Source organism: Tamandua tetradactyla, chromosome X, assembly GCF_023851605.1.
Source record: "Tamandua tetradactyla isolate mTamTet1 chromosome X, mTamTet1.pri, whole genome shotgun sequence".
Taxonomy (NCBI): Eukaryota; Metazoa; Chordata; class Mammalia; order Pilosa; family Myrmecophagidae; genus Tamandua; species Tamandua tetradactyla.
The window spans coordinates 174,600,823-174,622,789 of NC_135353.1; the positions used below are offsets into that span (position 1 = coordinate 174,600,823).

The 21,967-nt window shown below is 58.2% G+C and overlaps 1 protein-coding gene across 4 annotated transcripts; it reads right to left on the bottom strand.

The window, feature by feature from the left end:
* Positions 1-1,356: 1,356 nt before the first annotated feature.
* PLCXD1 (phosphatidylinositol specific phospholipase C X domain containing 1) lies at positions 1,357-21,303 on the bottom strand. Of its 4 annotated transcripts, none has more exons than XM_077146675.1 (7): positions 21,151-21,303; positions 14,306-14,456; positions 9,662-9,798; positions 6,526-6,654; positions 5,339-5,494; positions 4,606-4,789; positions 1,357-1,979 (listed from the first exon to the last, which is right to left on the bottom strand). In XM_077146675.1, exons 2-7 carry the CDS (start codon positions 14,424-14,426, stop codon positions 1,741-1,743), a joined length of 966 nt encoding a protein of 321 aa, XP_077002790.1. In that variant the 5' UTR covers positions 14,427-14,456; positions 21,151-21,303; the 3' UTR covers positions 1,357-1,740. The 4 variants fall into 4 exon arrangements, with proteins under 4 accessions (XP_077002790.1, XP_077002787.1, XP_077002789.1 ...); XM_077146672.1 differs by lacking the exon at positions 21,151-21,303 and adding an exon at positions 20,925-21,080; XM_077146674.1 differs by lacking the exon at positions 21,151-21,303 and adding an exon at positions 19,210-19,402.
* Positions 21,304-21,967: the final 664 nt, after the last annotated feature.

The following is a 21,967-nucleotide window of genomic DNA, read 5'->3' on the forward strand; positions in this document are numbered from 1 at the left end:
TCCTGGGAACCTGATACCAAAAGCTAAAACAGATCTCACGGAGATCACTGCCAGTGTGGAGTAAACACTGGTTTTCACTGCAACCCCACGCTGGGACGTGTGGGAAAACCCCACGCTGGGGACGAGTGCCCAGGATGCCATCGTGGGGGCGAGTGAGATAAGAACCATGGTTCCTCTTGTTACCTGGGCAGGGACTTGACCCACCAGCCCCTAAACCACCTGCACAAGACGACGGATTTCTGTGACCTTGAGCTTCTGAAATCTGGACGCCTGGATGTTGGAAAGCAGAGCAAGAGCCTTGAATAATGTCAAGTCTGGGCCAAGGACCAGAGGGAACATAAAACAAACACCCATAGAGGCCTTGGGAGAACAGGGGGACAGAGGACAAAAGGGTGAGTGAGAGAACAAGGAGGAGGGGGAGGGAGCAGCACGAGGCAGGAGGGCGCAGTACAGGAGGGAAAGGAGAAGCAGTAGGTGGAGGGAGCAGTACAGGAGGGAAAGGAGCAGCATGAGGGGGAGGGAGCAGTACAGGAGGGAAAGGAGCAGCACGATGGGGAGGGAGCAGTACGATGGGGAGGGTGCAGTACAGGAGGGAAAGGAGCAGCACGATGGGGAGGGAGCACGAGATGGAGGGAGCAGTATGATGGGGAGGGAGCAGTACAGGAGGGAAAGGAGCAGCACGATGGGGAGGGAGCAGTATAGGAGGGAAAGGAGCAGCACGATGGGGAGGGAGCAGTACAGGAGGGAATGGAGCAGTACGATGGGGAGGGAGCAGTACAGGAGGAAGCAGCCCTCTCCCCTCGGCCTGGCAAGGGGTGGGAGAGGAGGTGGGCCTGGGGTCCTTATGGGCGCCTCACCTTGGTTTGGGGGAGGCGGGGAGAGCAGACGGGGCAGGTCCTACTGGAAGGGACCAAGTGAGAGAGATGGTGTGAGCAGGGCACGAGGTCCAGGGAGGCAAGCCCACAGTAGCAACTACAGCGTCACGAGCAGGACGTTATTGCCTCACAGCTGTCTACACCTGCTCCACATACACCTGATGGAGACGCTCACGGGGTAACGTGAGGGGAGCCTGTGTCCAGCACACTCTGCCTCTGCTGATCACTTTTGTCTTTGTGATAAACTCCTGCAACCCTCCGTTAAATCTGTTCCTGCGAGCGGTCAGAAGAAATAAAGGAAAGCCAGCAAGTGAAAACAGCCATGGGGCTGAGGGAACAAAAACTGGGCTTTCCACCAGCCACAGAAACTGGTCGCCTTGACTCTGTTTTTGAGGTTTTCTCAGCAGGATTCCACCCCTCCGGCCAGTCCAACCCCCCCCCCCCCCCCCCCCCCCCCCCCGCGTGCTTGTGAACCTGAGCCTGTGAGGGGGGCGTGCCGCCGTTGGAGCCCCTCTCTGTGCCCTCAGGGTTGCAGCAAGAGGACACGGGAGCCCCTCTGTTCACAACTTAGAGGCACAAAGCCCCCCAGTCACAAGCAGTCCTTCCTCAGGGATGCTGCTGTGTCATCATCACGTTTACTCATGAGCCCGTCCATCCAAGGAAAGGACGAGAAGGCTGTAAGTCAGGGGGTGGGGGGGCTTCAGGGACACAGTGCGGGGCAGAGGGGCAGGCGGAGGCCAAGGGACCCCGTTCCAGGGTGCTGGGCTCCCCGCTCTCGCAGGCATTCAGCCACAACCTCGAGGCCATAGTTGCTGGTAGGGACCCCCCCGAGTTTCAGACTCCCCGCGGAGCTTGCCGAGCCAGGTCAGCAGCCGAGAAGCTTCTCATTGAGCCCGATGACGTCGCCGACGAAGCTGGAGGCGCCAATGAAGTCGCCGGCGATGATGTTGGTGCACCCCGCCCCCGGCCCCGGGACCTGCTGGCGGACCCAGGCGTCCAGGCACGGCAGGCTGGGCAGCGTCAGCTTCTCCATGGACGCGGCCGGGTGCGCCAGGACGTACTGCAGGCTCTCGGTGAGGTTGATGCCCGCGACGAACAGCACATCTGAAACAAGAGGGGACGCGCTCAGTTCCCCCAGCTGCACCCGTCCGTGTGTTTTGCATCTTTCGGGGTTCACAGAAGGCGGGGACAGGCTGCAGGGTGTGCGGGGACGAGCTGGATGAGCCACACCTCTCCCCCTTCCGGGTGCGGTTGGCAGAATGCCAGCCTCCTAACCAGGTCCAGGTCCCATTCTCGGGAACCTGCGATGTTACTTCCCACAGTAAAAGCATCTTGAAGATGGACGAGCCCCTGGATTAGCCAGAGGTGCCCTAAAGGCGACCAGACAGAGAGAGTTAGATGAAGAAGAGGAGGCAGGCAATGAAAGGCTGAAAGCTGGCAGAAAAAAGCAGTATTGGAGTGCCACGAGACAAGGGACGCAGGCAGCCTCCGGACCCCGGGGAAGAGCCCTGCAGGCACCAGCACCATGCTCTTGACATCCACCCTGAAAGACGTTTCCTAATTGTGACCTCCAGAGCTGGAAGAGGGTATATTTGCGTTGTTTGAGCCACAAATCTGTGGTCATAGGTTCCAGCAGCCCCAGTCCCCTGTATACACAGAATCGCAGCTCAGAGATTCAGATTGATCCCTGGACGGGCACCGTAAGGTTCCTGGACTGCTTGTTAGAAAAGCAAGTGCTTAGCCTGAGGCGAACTAGGGAAGTCAGAATTCAGAGGAGGGGAGCCGCAAGTTGTGTTTCACAGGTGAGTACGATGCACTGGAGAGCCAGAGAGCAAGAACTATGCCAACCACGCCATGCAGTACCTGAGTTACCCTGGCTGCACCCCACAGTACCTGAGTCACCCTGGCTGCACCCTGCGGTACCTGAGTCACCCTGGCTGCTCCATGCCAGTACCCGGCAGTCACCCTGGCTGCTCCATGCCAGTACCCGACAGTCACCCTGGCTGCTCCATGCCAGTACCCGACAGTCACCCTGGCTGCTCCATGCCAGTACCCGACAGTCACCCTGGCTGCACCCTGTGGTACCTGAGTCACCCTGGCTGCTCCATGCCAGTACCCGACAGTCACCCTGGCTGCACCATGCGGTACCTCCTAGCCAATGCCAACACCGCCCTCTGCTTCCTGGACCAGAACTGGCCGCTAATTAAATCAAGCGCTCGTTTCTGAAGGACACCCCAATATGTGGCCCAAGGGCACAGGCCAGGGCAGCATCCAGGATATGGGCTGCGAGTGGGTCAGCTGGAGTGGACAGGGCTGCCCGCCCACATCCTCAGCCCCGCCAGGAGCACATCCTCATGCCCACCTTTGGGGGAGAAGACCCCTCTTCTGGCCCCTCAGATCAGCAGTCCGGCTAAAGTAGCCAGTGGTAAAATGCCTTCACATTCCCAGCATGTGTGGGCAGGCGATGGCCAGCGAGCACCATGTGCTTTGTGCAAGAAAACATGTACAGATGGAGTTGGCTGTGATAACCCGAGCAAAAGGCCAGCGTGGTACAAAGCACTCACATGCGCTCCACCATCTGCTTCTCACTTGTGATGAGGGTGACAGTGGCAGGGCCCTGCAGCCCTGACCCCAAGTTGTCCCCAGCTGCACCACTGCCATCCCCCACTATGGCCAGTGAATGCCCCTGTTCATCAAACAGCAGCCACAGAACAACAGATGGGGAGACACGCCATGAGGACAGAGGAGGGCTGTGTCCTTCAAGTCCACCACAGTGCGTGGCACACAGCGTGTGCATTCACGTCCTCACCCTGCACACTCCCACAGCGGCTCCCTCAGCGTGGGAATCCGGGGTGCATTTGAGATGGGGGGATTTACTACGCCTCAGTGCAGGCTTTATAAACATACATGTATTCCTATGTATGTTTATAATGTGCACACCTGTGCATGGTATTGTGTTATGCATGAGTGTGCATTTGTCTAGGTATATATGTGTATACATTTGCATTTGCACATGTGTATGTGCATAAAGGAATATATATGTGTAATGTATGTGTAAATATATATGTGTGGTTGTGTATGCATACGTACAGTGTTTATGTATGTCTGTACATCTGTATGATACACATGTGTGCATTAGTATATGTGTATGGATATATGTGTTTATAGGTATAATGTATGTGTATAAATATATGTGTGTTTATGTGTATGTGCATATATATGAGTACATCTACACATATGCATTTGTATTAGTACATGTGTGTACATGTGTGTATAGGTATATGTATACATATACATATAAATGTGTGTGTGTATATATATATATATATGTATGTGTGTCCTATGAGCATGCATATGGCTTATACAGGTGTGTATATATGAGTGTGTGTGCCTCTACATGTTTGTACATGCACATGTGTACAGGCATGTGCAGGCGTGTGCACATGCACAGGCATGTGCAGGCATGTATATGCAAATGTATACAGATATGTGCAGGTGTGTGTGTGCACATGTGTACAGATATGCGCAGGTGTGTGCATGCACATGTGTACAGGTCTGTGCAGGTGTGTATGTGCACAGGTGTGTGGTGTCCATGTACTTGCACATTCACACCCATACAGAAGAAGCCTGTATTACTTTAAGTGTGTTTGGCGAAGGCTAACGCGAAGTCCATGTCCCACTGTGACCTGTGCTCCCCCGACCCTGCCCGCCGGGCGACAAGGTGAGCCACCTGGGCGGCCGTGGCTTTTCATGGACTCCAGGTAGCGGATGAGCTGATCGGTCTTCACCTTGTTCCCCCACCAGTAAGGGATGCCAGGCCACAGCTCCTTGTGCCTGCACACGGCGCACGTGTCCTCGTAGGAGACGATGACCTGGTAGCTGGCGCTCCACAGCTGGCGCAGCGTTGGCACCTCCTGGAAGGCAAGTGGTGGTGTGGGCCCGGCAAGGGCTGGGGGCACCTGAGGGGTCAGGGGGCGTCAGGGGGCGAGGACGTCGCAGACAGCAGGGCAGCCTACTCTTCAGAGCACCCGAAGGCTCAGGCCCCGGTTTCTTTTCATAGTCTCCAAGGATGTAATTGGTGAAGGGCCAGGCTTAAGAGACGGGGACCCCCACCCTCAGCCCCCACAGGGAGGTGGACTGAACGCTCCCGCTGTCTTGAGACCAAGTCAGGGGACAGTGGCATATCCACCTGCAAGATGGACAGCCTGCCCATGGACGGCATTCTCCGACTCTGCACCCGGTATCACAGTGCCAGGGTAACGTCTCAGCAAGTCATGAGTGTGATCGGAAAGACCAACAGGTACAGGCCTCAGCCCCAAGTCACACTGTGGATGTGAAAACTGCAGCAGGTGGGCCACGGGCTGCCCCTGCACGCAGGACCCCAGACGGCCCTGCCACAGGGTGCCCTCTGGCACCAGAGGCAACTCAGCAACCGCCAGGAGACCAGCCCGGGGCCCCCTTACCCCTCGGGGGCACAGCATGTCTCCAAAGATGTTCTTGATGCAGGTGACGAGGTATTCATGCAACTCCTCGTTCATCCCTTCAAAATTCCTGCAGGCCAAAATGACCACCTCCCGCGGGTGCTTCTCCAGCCACTCGGAAATTTCTGTGAGTGTATCCTGGTAAAAGGAAGGAATCGGAGTGAAATCATTTAGGGATTCCCATGAAGACACCATGCTCCACGCTTCTAAGCAGAGTCCATTCATTCATCCCACATCTACCCAGAGCCTGAGTCAGTCATGGGAGGGGTGGGGGGGGCGGCAGAACATGTGGTTTGCAGAAAAGGCAGCTCCACACTCTGCCGCTGACCTGGGGGAGATGCGGAGGGCTGGAAGTTACAGGGGCTGGGTAGAGAAGTGAGTGTATATGCATGTGTGTGCATCTATGTGCATGCACTCTGCAGAGGGGGGCACTGTGTGTGCAAAGTGGCAGGGTCTTAGAGAAGTGGAGTGTGCAGGCCAGAATAGGGCAACGGTGGGAGGGAGCCTCCAGGACGTTGCTTCCAGACCACGGGACTTGCAAAGTGGGTACAGAAAGGTTGGCAAGTTTTAGCAGGATAGTGACGAAAGCATTTATGGATTTTTGACATGCTCCTCTTGCAGCTGGCTGAAGAATGGGCTGAAAAGAGCCTAAACTGGAATAAAGGAGAAAGCCAGGGATTAAGTTTACAAAGTCCAAGAGGCACTGGGGAAGCTTGGGGTACTAGCTGCAAGGTCAGAAATGCAGGAGGTGCCTGGGAAACTGGGGTGCCAGCTGCAAGCTCGGAAGCCATGCAGAGCTGGTGGGAGGTGAAGGGCAGACGCATCCTGGGTCAGCTTCAGCCTCGGGGTCTGGGTGGTAACCGTAACCTCCCCCATGGTGCTGGGAAAGGTGTTTCAGTGGACGCACGTCACCCTTCTTGGAAAGGCTACACGGATGTGAGGCAGCGTGCTGGGCGCACCTCCTCTCCCAGGCCAAGACACGGGACGGGCCCTCTGCTTCCCACCTGCAGCTGGGGTGGAGCCCCTTCTGAGCAGCAGTGGGCGCCGGGCTTGGCGCGGGGAAGGCTGGGCGCGGAGCGGAAGGGCGGCTGCTAGGGGTCCGTGTCTCCCCGCCTGCATGTGACGGGGCCCCTCGTGCGCGCCCCCGGCGCGCGCCCCGCGGGCCGCACCTCCACCAGCGCCGTGGTGTAGAGCATGTGTACAAAGTGCAGGTTCTGCTCGGAGCCCTCCAGCATGTGCGCGACGCGCAGGTCCAGGTATCGCACGCCGGCGTCCAGCTGCTCCGTGACCGTCAGCACCTGCGGCAGAGGCGGCTTGTCAGGGCGCGCGCGCGCCAGCATCCTGCGGGACGCGGGCTCGCTGAGGCCGCAGACGGGCGTGAGAGGCTAGCCGGGCACTGTCCTGGGAAGCAGCTCGGGAGGGCCCGTCCCCGCAAGGACCCTGCCCGTGAGGATGCCGCTGCCCCCTCACCCGACCCCCTTCCCGGGAGGGCCCCGGGAGGGTGCAACCTGCCGCCAGGCTCCAGCGGCACCAGGACAGGCTCCAGGGGGCTCCGGGACTCCGGATGCCAGACCAGTGCAGAGGAGGGGGCTGTCACAGCAGACAAGGGTGGCCCTGACCCCAAAAGAGCACCTGGAAAAGCAAAAGCTAGGCAGAATGAGGGGAAAGAAAATGGCATATGGAGCTGTTGGCCCCACATTGGGGCTCCCCTCCTCCTCCAGCCTGAGTCCAGCCTTTCCACGCAACAGGAATCCTCAGCTCTAACCAGGGGCTTCTTCTTTATAGGGCCTGCACGCTGCTTCTGCATCACACCGCTGATACTCCAGTCACCTCCGCTTCTCCACATTACTTCTGTTTCTCCACAGCCACCTCTGCTTCTCCACATCATGTCTGCTTCTCCAACTGATCTCTGTTTCTCCAGTCACCTCCGCTTCTCCATGTCGCCTTTGCTTCTCCACATTACTTCTGCTTCTCCACAGTCACCTCTGCTTCTCCACATCATGTCTGCTTCTCCAACTAACCTTGCTTCCCCAGTCACCTCCGCTTCTCCACGTCTCCTCTTCTTCATGCCCCTCTGCTTCTCCACATTACTTCTGCTTCTCTGTATCACCTCCACATTACTTCTGCTTCTCCACATCATGTCTCCTTCTCCAACTGACCTCTGCTTCTCCAGTCACCTCCGCTTCTTCATGTCGCCTCTTCTTCACAACCCCTCTGCTTCTCCACATTACTTCTGCTTCTCTGTATCACCTGCACATTACTTCTGCTTCTTCACAGCCACCTCTTCTTCTCCACATCACCTTGACTCCTCCACAGCCCCCTCTGCTCCTTCGTAGTCTCACAGCTCCATGTTCCCCGCTGGCCCAGAAGCTGCAGTGAGTGCCACTCATCAGAGAGCTTGCTTGGCAGTTTTCCTTGCACCTGCCAGGTTTGCTGAGTGCAAGGAAACCTGCACTCAGGTATTCAGTGGCTGAATAACGGCCCTGGACCTTGGAGATTATGGTAGCGCATGTGGCAAAGGGGAACTTTACAGATGGGGTGAAGTTAAGGGTCCTGAGATGGAGATTACCCTGGATTATCCAGGCGGTGCACTGTCACCAGCAGGGTTCTGAGAGGAGGGAGGAGGAGGGCCAGGGTCCAAGGAGGCGGTAGGAGGCTGGGCGCAGAGGGAGAGAACCGATGGGAGCGCACAAACCGGGCACAGGGGGTGTGCCAGGAGGCGAGGAGAGCACGCGGCCTTTGGGGAGTGGAAAAGGCCAGCGACAGAGCCTCCTGCAGCCCCGGAGAAGCCGCCCGCCAACCTATCTCTACTTTAGAACCTTAGAGGTGCAAGGGTGGTTCAGTGGTAGAATTCTCGCCTGCCATGCAGGAGACCCACGTTCGATTCCTAATCCATGCACGTCCCCCCCAAAAACACAAACAAAATAAAAAATCGAAAAACGGTGCTGCAATAACGGGATGTTCACATGGAAAAATAATGAAATGGGACCCCACCATACGCACACCACAAGAACAAATGTTAAAAAGGAAATCTGTGCAAAATAATAATGCAAACTGTAAAAAAAAAAAACATAAAAGCAATATTACACAAAATGAAAGTCCTGCTACCCAAAATAATGACAGTATAGAAAAAGCAAAAGATATATAAACATAAAATCATGTTAAAAAGTCACTCTCCCCTTTACACAAAAATAATAGAAAAAGTTACTAAATATTTTTAAATTTCAGGAAATGGGATACATGCACGGAATATTTGTATTTTAAGAATGTTTGTTTGTATGTCGTTTTGGTTTGATAATATAAAATAAATTAAATTAAAAAAGAAAATGTTGGCGGGCCGCGGTGGCTCAGCGGGCAGGAGTGCTTGCCTGCCGTGCCGGAGGACCTCGGTTCGATTCCCGGCCCCAGCCCATGTAAAAAACAAACAAACAAAATATAATAAAACAAGAAAATGTTTAAAGATGTTTCCCTTTCTTCCTTCCATCCTTCCTTCCTTCTCTGTCTTTCCTTCCCTTCCTCCCTCTCTCTTTAAAAAAAAAAAAAAAAAAAAAAAAAAAAAAAAAAAAAAAAAAGAAAATGTTATACTTCACACAAAATAATAGAAAGAAACAAAAATCAATATGAAGATAGAGTAGAGGGGGAAATGGTACTCTACACAAAATAATAGTAGAAAAACTAAAAAATTAAAAGTAAAAGAAAATGGTAGTCTCCCTTCTGCACAAATTAACAGAAAAAGTTTACATTAAATCCAAAAATGATGCCATCCCCTCTAAACAAACTAATACTAGAAAAAAAGCAAAAATTAATAGGAGTATAGACTAAACAGAGGGAATGGTACTCTCCTCTGCCAAAAAATAATCATGGGAAAAAGCAAAAGCTAATCTTTCTGTCCCCCTCGCATGCACTGTGCAGCCGCTTCCCGGGATCAGGCTGAGCTGGACGCGATGCCGGGGCCTTTTCTGCTCCCTGCTGGGGTGGGTCCCCCATCCTGGGACCTGCCACGGCGCGTAGTCCCCTCCCCTCACACCCCAGGCACGCGGGGTCAAGAGCACGGGGCACAGCGGCAGATTTCCTGTGGCCAGAGGGGACGCCCTGGCTTGAGGCGGGGACAGCCACCCAGCGCTGTGGTGTGGTTATGGTGGGCGCCATGCACGTGGGGAGAAGGGCCAGGCTGGGGCCGGGCTGGGGTTGGGGACCCTGCCAACAGGCGGCACGGCCTCGGGACGACAAGGTGGGGTCAGGAGGGGGATGTGGCCCCGGGATGACGGTGTGGGGTGCCCTCCCGGCCCCCCGAAGACCTCTGACCTGCGTGGCAGACCACTTTAGCACCATGGGGCGTATGAGGCAGGGGACGAGCTTGCTCATGAGCTGCAGCAGCCGGGGTTCCCCGCAGGACACGGGGGACTTGCGGTTCAGGCAGTAGGTCATCGTGTCGTGGCTCCCTGCAAGCAGGACACAGGTCAGCGTGTGCCTTTGGCCACCGCGTTTCTACCACGGCTCCGTCAGGTGCCCAAGGCTCCACAGCCAGCCGGAGCTGCAGGGACCATCTTCCTGGTAGATGGGTGAGGAGCTCATCCAGGTGACGTGCGCCCCAAACCCAGGGACAGATGTGCAGGTGAGGAGCCCCTGGAACTGGGGGATGACGGTACCGCATGTGGCAAAAGGGACTTTACAGATGGAGTGATGGTAAGGGTCCTGAGATGGAGATTATGATCAGGAGACGTGCACCCCAAACCCAGGGACAGGTATGCGGGTGAGAAACTCACCCAGGTAAGTTGCACCCCAAACCCAGGGACAGGTGTGCAGGTGAGGAGCCCGTCCAGGAGATGTGCACCCTAAACCCAGGAACAGGTATGTGGGCGAGGAACTTGCCCAGGTGAGGTGCACCTGAAGCCCAGGGACAGGTGTGCAGGTGAGAAGCCCAACTAGGAGACGTATACTCCAAACCCAGGGACAGGTATGTGGGTGAGGAGCCCGTCCAGGAGACTTGCAACCCAAACCCAGGGACAGGTGTACAGGTGAGGAGCCCGTCCAGGAGACGTGCAACCCAAACCCAGGGAGAGGTGTGCAGGTGAGGAGCCTGTCCAGGAGACATGCACTTCAAACCCAGGGACAGGTATGCGAGTAAGGAACTCGCCCAGGTAAGGTGCACCTGAAGCCCAGGGACAGGTGTGCAGATGAAGAGCCCGTCCAGGAGACATGCACCCCAGACCCAGGGACAGGTATGTGGGTGAGAAGCCCGTCCAGGAGACATGCACCCCAAACCCAGGGACAGGTGTGCAGGGTGAGTGGTGAGGAGCTCATCCTGTACCCAGAGGCCGAGCCGGGTGACATGGCCACAGCCAAGGAGTGCCGGGGCTGCGGGAGCTGGGGAGGTGGGAGGGGTCCCTGCAGCCCCTCACTCGAGCGCCCGCTCCGGAGCCACAGAGATAAGCTCCAGCGTTTCCAGCTTCCCGGATGGCGAGCACTTCTTACGACCTCCCCGGGAAGCTAAGACACACAGGGATACATGTTAATTGCAAAAAAATGAAAACATATAGATAAACAAAAATTCAAAGCCTAGACACAAACTTTTAACTAAAATCAGGATCGAACTATGCCAATTTTTAAATCTGCTGCTTTCATGTAACTCTCATCATCAGTATTTTCTATACCAGCCACCACCATATCCTTTTAAGGGTCGTGTGCCCTCCCTTGGTGTTTGTGTAACTGGCTTTTTCGCTGGACATCAGCTTTTCACTTTTCCCAGCGAGACAGCGTGACAGCAAGCACTCGTGTGCGTGTGTGTGTTGCACGCCCACCTGCTGCTTCCTTCGGATTACACCTTACAACTGGAGCCTCTGGCTGAGCAGTGGGAGAACTGCTGAACCCTCAGCAAGATTCCAGGGTTCTCTCTCCCACTGGAGGGACCCCCCTCGCACATTCGGGTCTGTATCTGCATAGAAGCCTGTCTGATTTCTCCACCTGCCCAGGGAGGTGCACATCCCTGCTTTCCTGGGCGTTCGTCCCTCCCCGTTCCTGTTTCTGCATTTCTGGGGTGCCCGTCCTTCTCTTAGGGAGCAGAAGCTCTCCGGGCGGCTCCGAGACCCCTCTGCATGCCGAGAGAGTGACCTTGACGTGCGTGGCCCCAGTGATGGTTTCCAGGCTTGCACCACATCCCCTTCCTGGGGTCCTGGCGGGGATGGGGACGCAGGCTGGGCCGAGGGAGTCTGGGCCGGATGAGGGGGACTGAGCTGGACACCAGGACCCACGGCAGGCCCTCAGCCCCCAGGGGCGTCCTGTCCTTGGTGCCCCTCGCTGCTGCCCCTGGGGGACGCAGCTTGGGCAGGGCGATCCCTGGGCCCGGACGTCTGGGCCACCTCACTTGGGACAGCCACAGGCCGTGGTGCCTGGCATAGAAGGGGCCTCCCTGGTCCTCGGCACAAATGGCCACAGCTCGTCCGGTGGTCCTGGCAGCCAAGGTCTGATCTGTCTCCTGGGCTTGGCCCAGCTGTGAGATGCCTGGAGGCCCTGGTCCTTTCTGGCCACTTCCTTGGTCCCCCTCCTCCATCCTTGGTCTCCTTCCTCCATCCTTGGTCTCCCCTCCCCCATCCTTGGTCCCCCTAAGATAATTAATCTCAGAAAGTTACGGATTTACCCATATATTCAAGTGTGTGTGTCCTCAACTTTTAATGTACTTTTTTGCATCTTCTTAATCACGGAAGATTCTGTAATATATCTTGATGTAAAACCTATGAGACGCATCGCTTCTCATTTTTCTCCAATCATGTCAACTACCAGGGGGGCTTTTTGCCACTGTTTTGAAATACCTCCTTTAAAATATGTAAAATTCTAGGAAATTGATCCATTGTCAGAGTTTACATTTTAACCCATTGGTCCACGGACTCCTCATAAATTCTGTTGCCAGCACTGCAGAACTTTAGTTTCTATTAATGCAAATCATCCTCTTCTTTCTCAAAACTTTTTGAACACTCTTAATGTTTTTCTGTCCAGGTGAATTTTGCGGTTATTCTGCACAAGCTCGTGCTAGGTCTGAGTAAGCAAGCGCGCAGTTCTCCTTGGAATGTCCGGCCTTGTCTCTGCTCCTCCACCCAAACCTTCCTTCAGATCCCACATCTGGGGCTCCAGTTCTCTTCCGTGCATCCTCCCAGTGGTGAAACTCGCTCCTAGGCATTTCGTACTTTACTGTTATTGTTTCCGTTTATTTTCCACCTGTAAATTTGCTCCCAGCAGTTTATTTGAAGCTGCACACGGAGGCATACTTTGGCGGCCCCTCGACGGTGTCCTCAGCAGCCCAAGGCGCCTTCTCACCACCGGCCATGGGGTTATCCAGCAGCGCCCGCTTCACAGGCGGCCCTGGGAGGGTCCCCTAAGCCCCTGGAGGCCACTCTGGGACCCGGTGTCATGGCAAGGCTGAAAGCCTGGACAGGGACGTGGATGCCCCCTGCCATGTGCCCTGCAGGAGGCGGGCATGGGGAAGGGAGGGGCCCTCTCCCCTGGGGCTCTGGGGCTCCTGCTCGTGGGATAGCTGTCATCCACCTGAGCCCACTGTGACCTTGCCTTAACCCGCAGGACCGTTGGCTAGCAGGCCCTGTTTGGAGGTTCCAGGCACGTGGATTTGGGGGACAGGTCTGAACCCCTGCACTCGGGCCTCGGCTGCCCCTCCTGGACCTGCCTGGAGGTCTGGGTCATGGGGGGAGCCTGGCAGGGGCTCTCCCCTCGGTGAGGCCGAAGACACAGGCAGCTGGTTGAGGCCACTGGCCAGAGTCCAGCTGGTCAGTGTTGACCCAGCTTCTCCAGCAAACCCTGTCCTTCACGGCCAGGTGCTGACCTGTAGTTGCAGACGCCCCCAGGATGAAAGCAGCAGCGCAGCCTGCAGAGCGGAGCAGGCAGAGTCCAGGAGAGGCACGCACAGCGGCCGCCCGAGGAAGCAACGCTGGGCTTCGCCCTCAGATCCTCGCGGATGTGGCTGCTCGGCGGAAGTCCTGGAGCTCTGGTGCCCGCAGCAGCTCGATGAGCCTCGGACATGGACACCAAAGGCCATGTCGCTGGACTGCGATCACAGGAAATGCCCAGAGGCAAGTCCATGGAGGTCAGGAGCAGGCCACGTGGGCAGGGGCAGGGTGATTCCCTTGGGTGATGAAAATGTTCTCCAACACACTGAAAGCCTCTGGGTGGGAACTGTGGGGACTGGGAAGGGGCTGAGAGCCCAGCACCCAGGACAGAGAGAACGCCCTGCCAAAGGCTCCAACGCAGGGGAAGGTGCACCAGGCAGCTGTCGGCGCCTCCACCTCCCCTCCACCGAGCGGGCCCCACTCAGGCCCCAATGTGTGTGTGTGTGGGGGGTTGGGGCCGCTTCCCGTCTCGTTAAAGTGCAGATCTGCTGGGATAGGCCTGGGGACGCCGAGCCCAAGGAGAGCCGCCCAGCTCGGGGGGTTTTCACCCTCAGCGAGATCTGAGTTGGGAGATGTGCAGGCGCCGCCCCAAGCCCTCCCCCAACCTCCCCTGGGGTGCAGAGGTGGTGGACCCCCACCCTCACCTGGGGTGCAGAGGTGGTGGACCTCCCCCACCCTCACCTGGGGTGCAGAGGTGGTGGACCCCCCCCACGCTCACCTGGGGTGCAGAGGTGGTGGACCTCCCACCCTCACCTGGCGTGCAGAGGTGGTGGACCTCCCCCAAACTCACCTGGGGTGCAGAGGTGGTGGACCCCCCCACCCTCACCTGGGGTGCAGAGGTGGTGGACCTCCCCCACCCTCACCTGGGGTGCAGAGGTGGTGGACCCCCCCACGCTCACCTGGGGTACAGAGGTGGTGGACCTCCCTCAACCTCACCTGGGGTGCAGAGGTGGTGGAACTCCCCACTCTCACCTGGGATGGAGAGGTGGTGGACCCCCATCCCTAGCCCTCACCTGGGGTGCAGAGGTGGTAGGCCCCCATCTCTAACCCTCACCTGGGATGGAGAGGTGGTGCAGCGGAACATCCCACAGCCTGGGGCACAGCTTCGACATCCAATCCGTGTGGGCACAGTCCAGCCCGGGGATGCTGCAGGTGGCACTCACCCACCCACCCATCGAGGCAGACTCAGGGTCCTGGGACGGGACCTGCAGGGAAATGGAGGGTTGCATCGCTCAGAAGGGCTGCCAGAAACTGTGCTCTTGTCACCAGAGCTGCAGGCTTTGAAAGAAAACTTTCCCTGGGGAGAGGGTGGCTGGTGGGAAGCATGGTGGCAGCAGAAGGGTCTGGGGCTGGCAGGGAGGGCATAGAGACCCTGAGATCGGGAAGGGGGAGATAAGGGGAAGGGAGAAAGGGGAGACCCCAGAGAGAGACCTCCTTAGATGCCGGAGTCAGAGAAGGGCGGAGGGTGGGTCTTGGAAGGATGGGAGGGGAGGGGAGAGAGGGGAGGGGCCGAGGGAGGAGGGGAAGGGAAGGAGGGAAGGGAAGGGAGAGGGGAAGAGAGGAGAAGCGGGTAGAGGAGGAGGGGAGGGGACGGCAGGGAGGGGAGAAGGGAGGAGAGAAGCTGTCATCAAAATTTAATGCCCTCAAAGCAAAAAAAAAAAAATTAAGATTACAATATGGATGTTTCGATTTGCACTCAATTTCTCACCCAGTTTCTCACAGACGGCCCTTTGCAACGAGTCTCTCCCCTCGTGGGCAGGGCAGCCCGGCCGGGGGCCGCCTCTGGCTGTTTCTGGAGCCCATCTTGCATGGTCCAGCAGTGGGTGCTCCTGGGACCCCAGCCCCACCCAAGGGACGTGGGACCCCAGGGCAGCCCGAGAAGACGCAGGACCCGCCTGGGTAAGCATGAGACCCCAGACCCACCTGGGGGTCACAGGGCCGAGTCCCACTCAAGCCCAGTGGACGCAGGACCCCAGGCCTGCCGGGTGGGGGGCTGCGTGGGTTTGTGAGCCCAGCTTCGAGGGGGTGAAAGAGGCCGTATCAAACGGTCCCATCTCAGCCCCTCCAAGAGGTCGTTTCAGGGAGATTAATCACGTTCCCAGCATCTAGGTACCCTCCCCACCACCCCGGTTTTATGAGCCCTACAAACACAGGGCCTCAGTTGGGTACAAACTTCAGAGGATTGCCTGGTATGTGGTTAGATAATCCATCCATCACCACCATCCTTTCCCAGGGCTTTCCCATCACCCCAAACAGAAATCCTACACTCCTTATCAGCATTCTTTTTTTTTTTTCAAGCAAGCAGTCAAAAAGTTTTATTACTTACGAATGCAAGAAGGGCAGGCCGGCAAGCTTGCAAGAGGAGAGAGAGGAAAGAGGTGAGAGGTACCTAACTTTGTGGCAATCTGCTCTTATTGCTTAGCCTTATCACTCTCCCTCCCCCTGCCTTGTTCAGGGCTCTTTCTCCGACCCCCTAACCCTAACCCGAACCCTAACCCTTCTCCCCAGGATGGTGCCTTGTGGTTGACCCTGCATTTGGGCAAGTTGGCTGCCCCAGGGCATTTTGCACAGGTGGGCAGCCCAGGCCAAGACAGGGTGTGCTGGCCTTGACCAACTGTCCCTGCTCAAATTCGTGGTATTTTCTCTCTCCTCTCAGGGCCTGCTCTAACCTGCCTCCCTACAATGGAATGTGGACCTGAATGTAATAATTCTACTATCCCTTCTCAGCCTTCCTGACCCTCAACATACATTTGTCAAATGAATGAATGAATGAATCTCACCTCAAGACACTCTACAAGAGCCCCCCAACCTTTAACAACACCCCTCCCTGCCTCCTCATTGGCCACAGAAATTTCTATCTATACAAGTGTTTATTGTTCCTCTAGGAAAATCTGCCTAATGCAAACTTAAAAATGGAGAAATGATGCCCTTTTTTTGGAATCACTATGTCCACGCCTTAGGCATGCCCACTTATGCTATAGCCTCCTAGAAACACCCTCTGATTAATTTGCTGGAAACAATATGAAGAGTACCAGTTATACCCGTGGTTGCATCTTTAACTGCTCCATTATTTGTTTTCGTTTTTAACTGAGTTAGATAATTCCTGGGACTGACTTTATTTGCACTGAGACAGCAATCAAGAAGAATTTCTCTGTCATGGGCTGAAGACCGGTGTATGCAACATTCGGCCTTCCCACCTCAACCCGGAAGGCCTATTCATGTGAAACTGCGACTGGTCAACCTCCAAGAGGAGAGAGAACTCAGTTTGTGGAATGCAGCACTGAACCCCTGTAAATAACAGTGAGGGTGCTCAGCAGGGCCTGCCCCACTCCACTCGAGGAGGCCAGGCCTGGTCACTGCAGCTGATGCCGTCCACGGGCGAACACAGAGACGGCCACCTGGGAAACCCTGACGGCCACGTGGGGACCTGGAGCCGCCCTGAGCCTCTCGGTGCCTCAGTTTCCTCACTGGTGGGATGGGACAGCAGTCATCCTGCCTCCCAGGTGTTCTGAAGATTGACGTTCACCCAGAACCAGAACAGGGCCCCGTGTGCCACCTGGAGGGAAGCGGAAGGGGCTGCTTTCAGCATTCTGGGGTGGCTGCGTTGTCTCCCCCCACGTCTACCAGAACACGGATTCTCAGGGAAGAGTCCGGAGGAAGTTCGGGAAGAAAACATTTAGGGTGAACTAAGTCACACTGGGGTGACCACAGTTCTTAGCTTCCTAAAGGGCACTCATCCTTGAAACAGGAAGGATGGCCCAAGCTTAGACCAAGCTTTTCTCCCACAAGGGCGGTGGTGGTTTCTATCCAGCAACAGAGAGGAAGCTACATCCACTCAAGACATGGGAGAGAACACTCACTGAGGGCTCAGGATGTGTCACCGCGCGTGTTTCTTCCTGAACCTATCAAAGCGCCAGGAGGGGATCGACGCCCAGCTCCCATGACGGGTGAAAACTGCAGGTGAGGACAGGTGAGGAGACGTGCTGGAGGGGTGGGGATGGGGTGTGAGGGACCCTCGGGCTGGCCGGGAATCTGGGAGGAGAGAGCTTAGGTGGGGGTGGAAGGAGCTCAGGGTGGCAGGGGGAGCTCAGGAAGGGAGAGAGCTCCGGGAAGTGGAGCGTACTCAGAGTGGCAGGGGAAGTTTGGAGGAGACGAGGAGCTCCGCGTGGTAGGGGATGCACCAAGCAGGGGGGAAGCTCTGGACGAGGTAGGGGAGCTTGGGGTACCAGTGGTGGCTCAGGGTGGTGGTGGGAGCTGGGGGCAGAGGCGTGGGGTTGGTAGATGGGACCCAGGCAAGGCCAGTGGTGGGACCTCTGCAGCCAGGCCACACCCGCCCCTCGGCTGGCTCTCGCCTTCCCAGACCTGCCCTCATTGCGTCTCCTCCTGAGGACAGCACACAGAGCGGCAAGGACACGACAACTGGAGAGCCCCACAGCCTGGAGCGGCTCTGTGCCGGGGCCCCACTGCGGCCCACTCCAGCCCCCGGTGCCTGGAAGCCTTGGCCAGCCCAGGACGCCTGACCCCTCCTCAAAGGGTGTCCTTGGCTCTCTGTCCCCAGAACCCACGCAGGACCAAGGGGTGCCAGGAAGGCCCCACACCCCCGACACACCTGGGGTGGCTCCCGCTGACTTGGGAGGCAGCTCCGCCTCTCGCAGGGGACAAGCCGGGCACAGACCGGACAAGCAGCTTCCGTGCACTCACCCGGCGCGAGCCCACACACGGCCGGGCTCGGGCACCCCCAGCAGCCTCTGCCAGTCCTGACCTCCCCACACATCCGTCCTCACCGGCAGTGACCCCTGGAGAACCCTTGGGCACAGCCTTGACCCCCGAAGCAGGCGGCCCCTTGCGGGTGTGGACAGACATTTCACAGTCACAAAGGAGGCTGGCAGCCCTGCTGGCTCTGTGCTCTGGGCCGAGGGAGGGACGCTTCCTGCAGCGACCCTGCCCAGGGGACCCCAGCACCTGCTGCCGGGACACCACCCACAGCCCCCACCCGACCTCGGGTCTCGGGGGTGACATGTGAGAAGCCCCAAGGGGCCCGGGCAGGGCGAGTTGTGCTTCTCCTAACCTCAGCCCCAGGGCCTCATCGGGGGCCGTCCCCGCCCGACAGCCACCCCCTCACCAACACTTCCAGCCCTGCCGGCACTCACCCTCTTGAGTCTCGGGGTCTGTGAGAGCCGCGTTTCCCTCCCGGCTGCGCCCGCCTCCACCTCACAAGCACAGTGACACCCTCAAATACTTCCCCAAACACACACAGGCCATGGGGATTGGCCAGTCAGGACACCCACGCGGGAGGAGGGGCCACGCCTCTTCACACACCCGGGCTGGGGGAGGGCGCTGCCCAACAAGCCCAGGGGGCCTCCTTCCTGCAGAAAGGACAGCCCAGCCGTGAGGATGTCCTACTGTGTGCACAGTGGCCTCACAGTCAGGGGACAGGAGACCTCCCGCCAGGGGCCCTGGGGTGCCCTACTGTGCACACAGGGGCCTCATGGTCAAGGAAGACACCCCCCAGGGACACCAGGACATTCTACTGTGTGCACAGGGGCCTCACGTTCAGACCTCGGGCTGCCCTACTGTGCGCATGGGATCCTCAGTGCCCATCTGGGAGGATGGGGAACCTGGGCCTGCTCGTCTGCCGTCCTCCTGCTTGGCCCTCCTGTGGCCACCCGAACCCACAGCAGGACCTTGCACTCGGCTCCTGTCATCTATGGAGCCCCAGTTGCAACACCTCTCAGGGGCCTTTGGTCCCTGAGCAAACTGGGCCAGCCGTGGCGGCTCTGCGTCCTTCCCTGACCTGCCGGCCTTCTGCAGCCTCCGGCCCCCAAGACCCTCTGTGCCGTCCCAGGACACAGGGCGTACACCCAACCCACGCCCACTCCAGTGGGTCCCCAGGGACCCCCGGACACTGGCCCAGCCTGCCTCCCCATCTCCCCATCTCTCCCACGGTATCCTGTGTACCTCCTCTCCGCAGACTCGGGTGAAGGGGTGGGGGTGCCAGGTGCAGCTGGTTTCACGTGGGGCTGGCCGAGGCTCGGACGTCCCTGGCCACCCCCTTTCTCCACCGTCAGGGCCACGTTTTGTCCTGGACAGCACCCCACTGCCTCCGCTTTCCCCACCACCATGTTCCAGGCCCTTGGGCTCTGTCCCTCCCCTGCTGCTGCCCTCTGTCCCTTCCCCCTCCCCTCCCCCTTCCCCTCCCCCCCTCCTTCTCTTCTCCCTCCCTCCCCTCTTCCCTCCTCCCTGTCTGCCAGCCCGCAGCCGGTTACTGTTCTGAGATCTCCCCACCCCTCATTCACCCATGCCTCCGGTGTGTCTATAAAATGGGGTGCTGCTGTCCCCCAACTTTCACAGCCTCAGGAGGCCCAGAACAAAGCTCCTGCCTTTCTCGGAAAGTTCCCAAGCTCCAGCACCCCTTCCTCCTGCCTGCTGTGCTGGGCAGAGTGCTGCCCACCCCCACGAGTGCACACTCTGATCCCGGGGACGGCGAGTGTGTCAGCCACACGGCATGGGCGTGAAGGCTCCGTGAGTTGACCGGAGCTGACCTGAGCAGACGTGACCCACTGCCCCTCAGACCACCCCCCGAGACCTACCACCCCTCAAAACCCACCACCCCCCAGGACCCACCGCCCTCAGGCCGCCCTAAGGGTCCTCCCCAGACTGCCCCCAACCCAAGGTCCCACATCTCCTCTGTGCGAGCCAGCCTGCCCGGGGACTTGAGGCACTGACCGCCGCAGCTCTGGGGTTAAGCCCACCTGGGACCTGTTTTGAAGCCTGGGCCCAGTGCTCACCTGCGGCAGGTGCCCTATCGGCTGCCTGGAGATGCTTTGCCTCCTGGTGGCGCGCTCCCCACCCCTGCCCTGCTGGACGCCTGCGGGCGGGGATGCAGAGGGGAGCCGGGTGTTGGGGTCCTCGGGCTGGTTTGTCTGTGGTCTGGGGGAGCACTGCCTTCACAGTAGGTGAATCCCTCGCCCTGCCCGCTGTGGATGACTGGGGGACCCCAGCGCCTGGCAGGGTGTGCCCTGGACACTTCCCTCTTTTTGTCCCCAACCCCAACTGAAATGGTCTCAAAGCAAACACAAACACAGCTGGGTCCAGTTTGTCTGGCCTCTCTGTTGACAGAGCCCTCTTGCCCTGTGAAGGGTACTTAAGGACCCTCGAGCTGGAGAAGGAACCCCGAGTGATGGGCAGGCATCCCCGAGGGCAGTGGCCTCTGCAGCCCCCCCCCCCCCCCGCCTCACTGTCCTGCCTGTCCAGAGCCAGACCTGACCAGGTGGCCTTGGGCGACCCGAAACTGGACGGGGGCGGGACACAAGCACAGCAGATATGGCAGGGGTCCCTGGGCTCGGCAAGTCCCTGGGCTCCTGCCCCAGGATGTCCAGAACGTTCCAAAGCTGCGTGCAGGAAAGAGGGTGGGGGAGGTGCCGCAGGCGGACGCGGGGACGGGGAAACCCGGGCGCCCCAGGCCTGGACGGGCCGGCGGTCCTGCTGGAGGGGCTCCGAGCTCCACTCCCGTCCGCCTTTCCGCAAATCCACCGCATCCTCCCCTGTTCCGGGCGCGGCGCGGAGTGAAAGCGGATGGATGGCCGGGGCAGCTCCCGCAGGCCCCCGCGGTCTGGCCCCTTCCCCAGAGGCGCGGGCAGCAGCTCCCCTGCCTCCCGCCCTCCCGCCCCCACCTGGCCACAGGGAGACGCTGATTTCCGAGGGCGGCAGTTGCTGCAGCTTTAATTCCCTTCCTCGGTGGCCCCTCGGAGACGCGCGGCCCTCTGCAGCTGCGTCCCCGGGTCGCACACAGCGGTCCCAAGTCAGACCAGCAGCGGAGAGGTGAAGGGTGTAAGGTCACACGGGGCGGGAGCTCAGGCCACGCGGCCCCGGCATGCGCGTTTCACTTTACACGCTCACCCGAAATGGAATCGTCTGCCCGGGGCCTGGGAGCCCCGCGTGTGGTGCCTTCTCATCCCTTTTCACCTGCCGGCTGCGCTCCCGCGCCGGGGCAGCCTGTCTGCCTCCCACGCGCTCCTGCGAGTCTGTGGGCTGGGGGGATGGCGCCCGCTTCCGCGCCCCCCCCCCCCCCCCCCCGCCGCGCGTCCTCCGCACCCCTATCAGAGCGCGCGCTCACCTAATGGCCCCTAAAACCCAAAACCTTCACAGCAAGGAGCAGAAGAAATACAATGTAACACACTGGCTTCAAAAGGAAAATGAAACTCATGCCCATTTGTCCCTGATCAGGGAAACAAAGACTAAAAAGAAATACTCATGCTGGCACGGCAGTGGTGAGACCTGCAATTTTATACCAGGCTGTGGGGTGTAGACCCACGGGAGGGTTTTGTCCAGGTGTTACACCAGGCTGTGGGGTGTAGACCCACGGGAAGGTTTTGTGCAGGCTGTGGGGTGTAGACCCACGGGGCAGTGATTCGTCAGGTGCTGTCTTACCCTATGATGAAGTTATTCCCCACCTGGGAGTCAGTTTCTCCCAGGGAGACCCTTTGAAGCACAGTGAGATTTATCACAGCGTGAGGAAAAGTCGATTCAACCTTGGACAGAGGCCTACCAAGTCAGGGTATCTCCTGACAGCCTCCCTGTAGTTTTTCATGATGTGGGAATCATTTGTATGGGATCCTTTTAACAATGTATTATTTTTAAACACACAAGTGGTATTTTGTATAATAGGCCCCTCTTCTAAACTCTAATTACTTCTAATATTTCTTCACTTACTTCC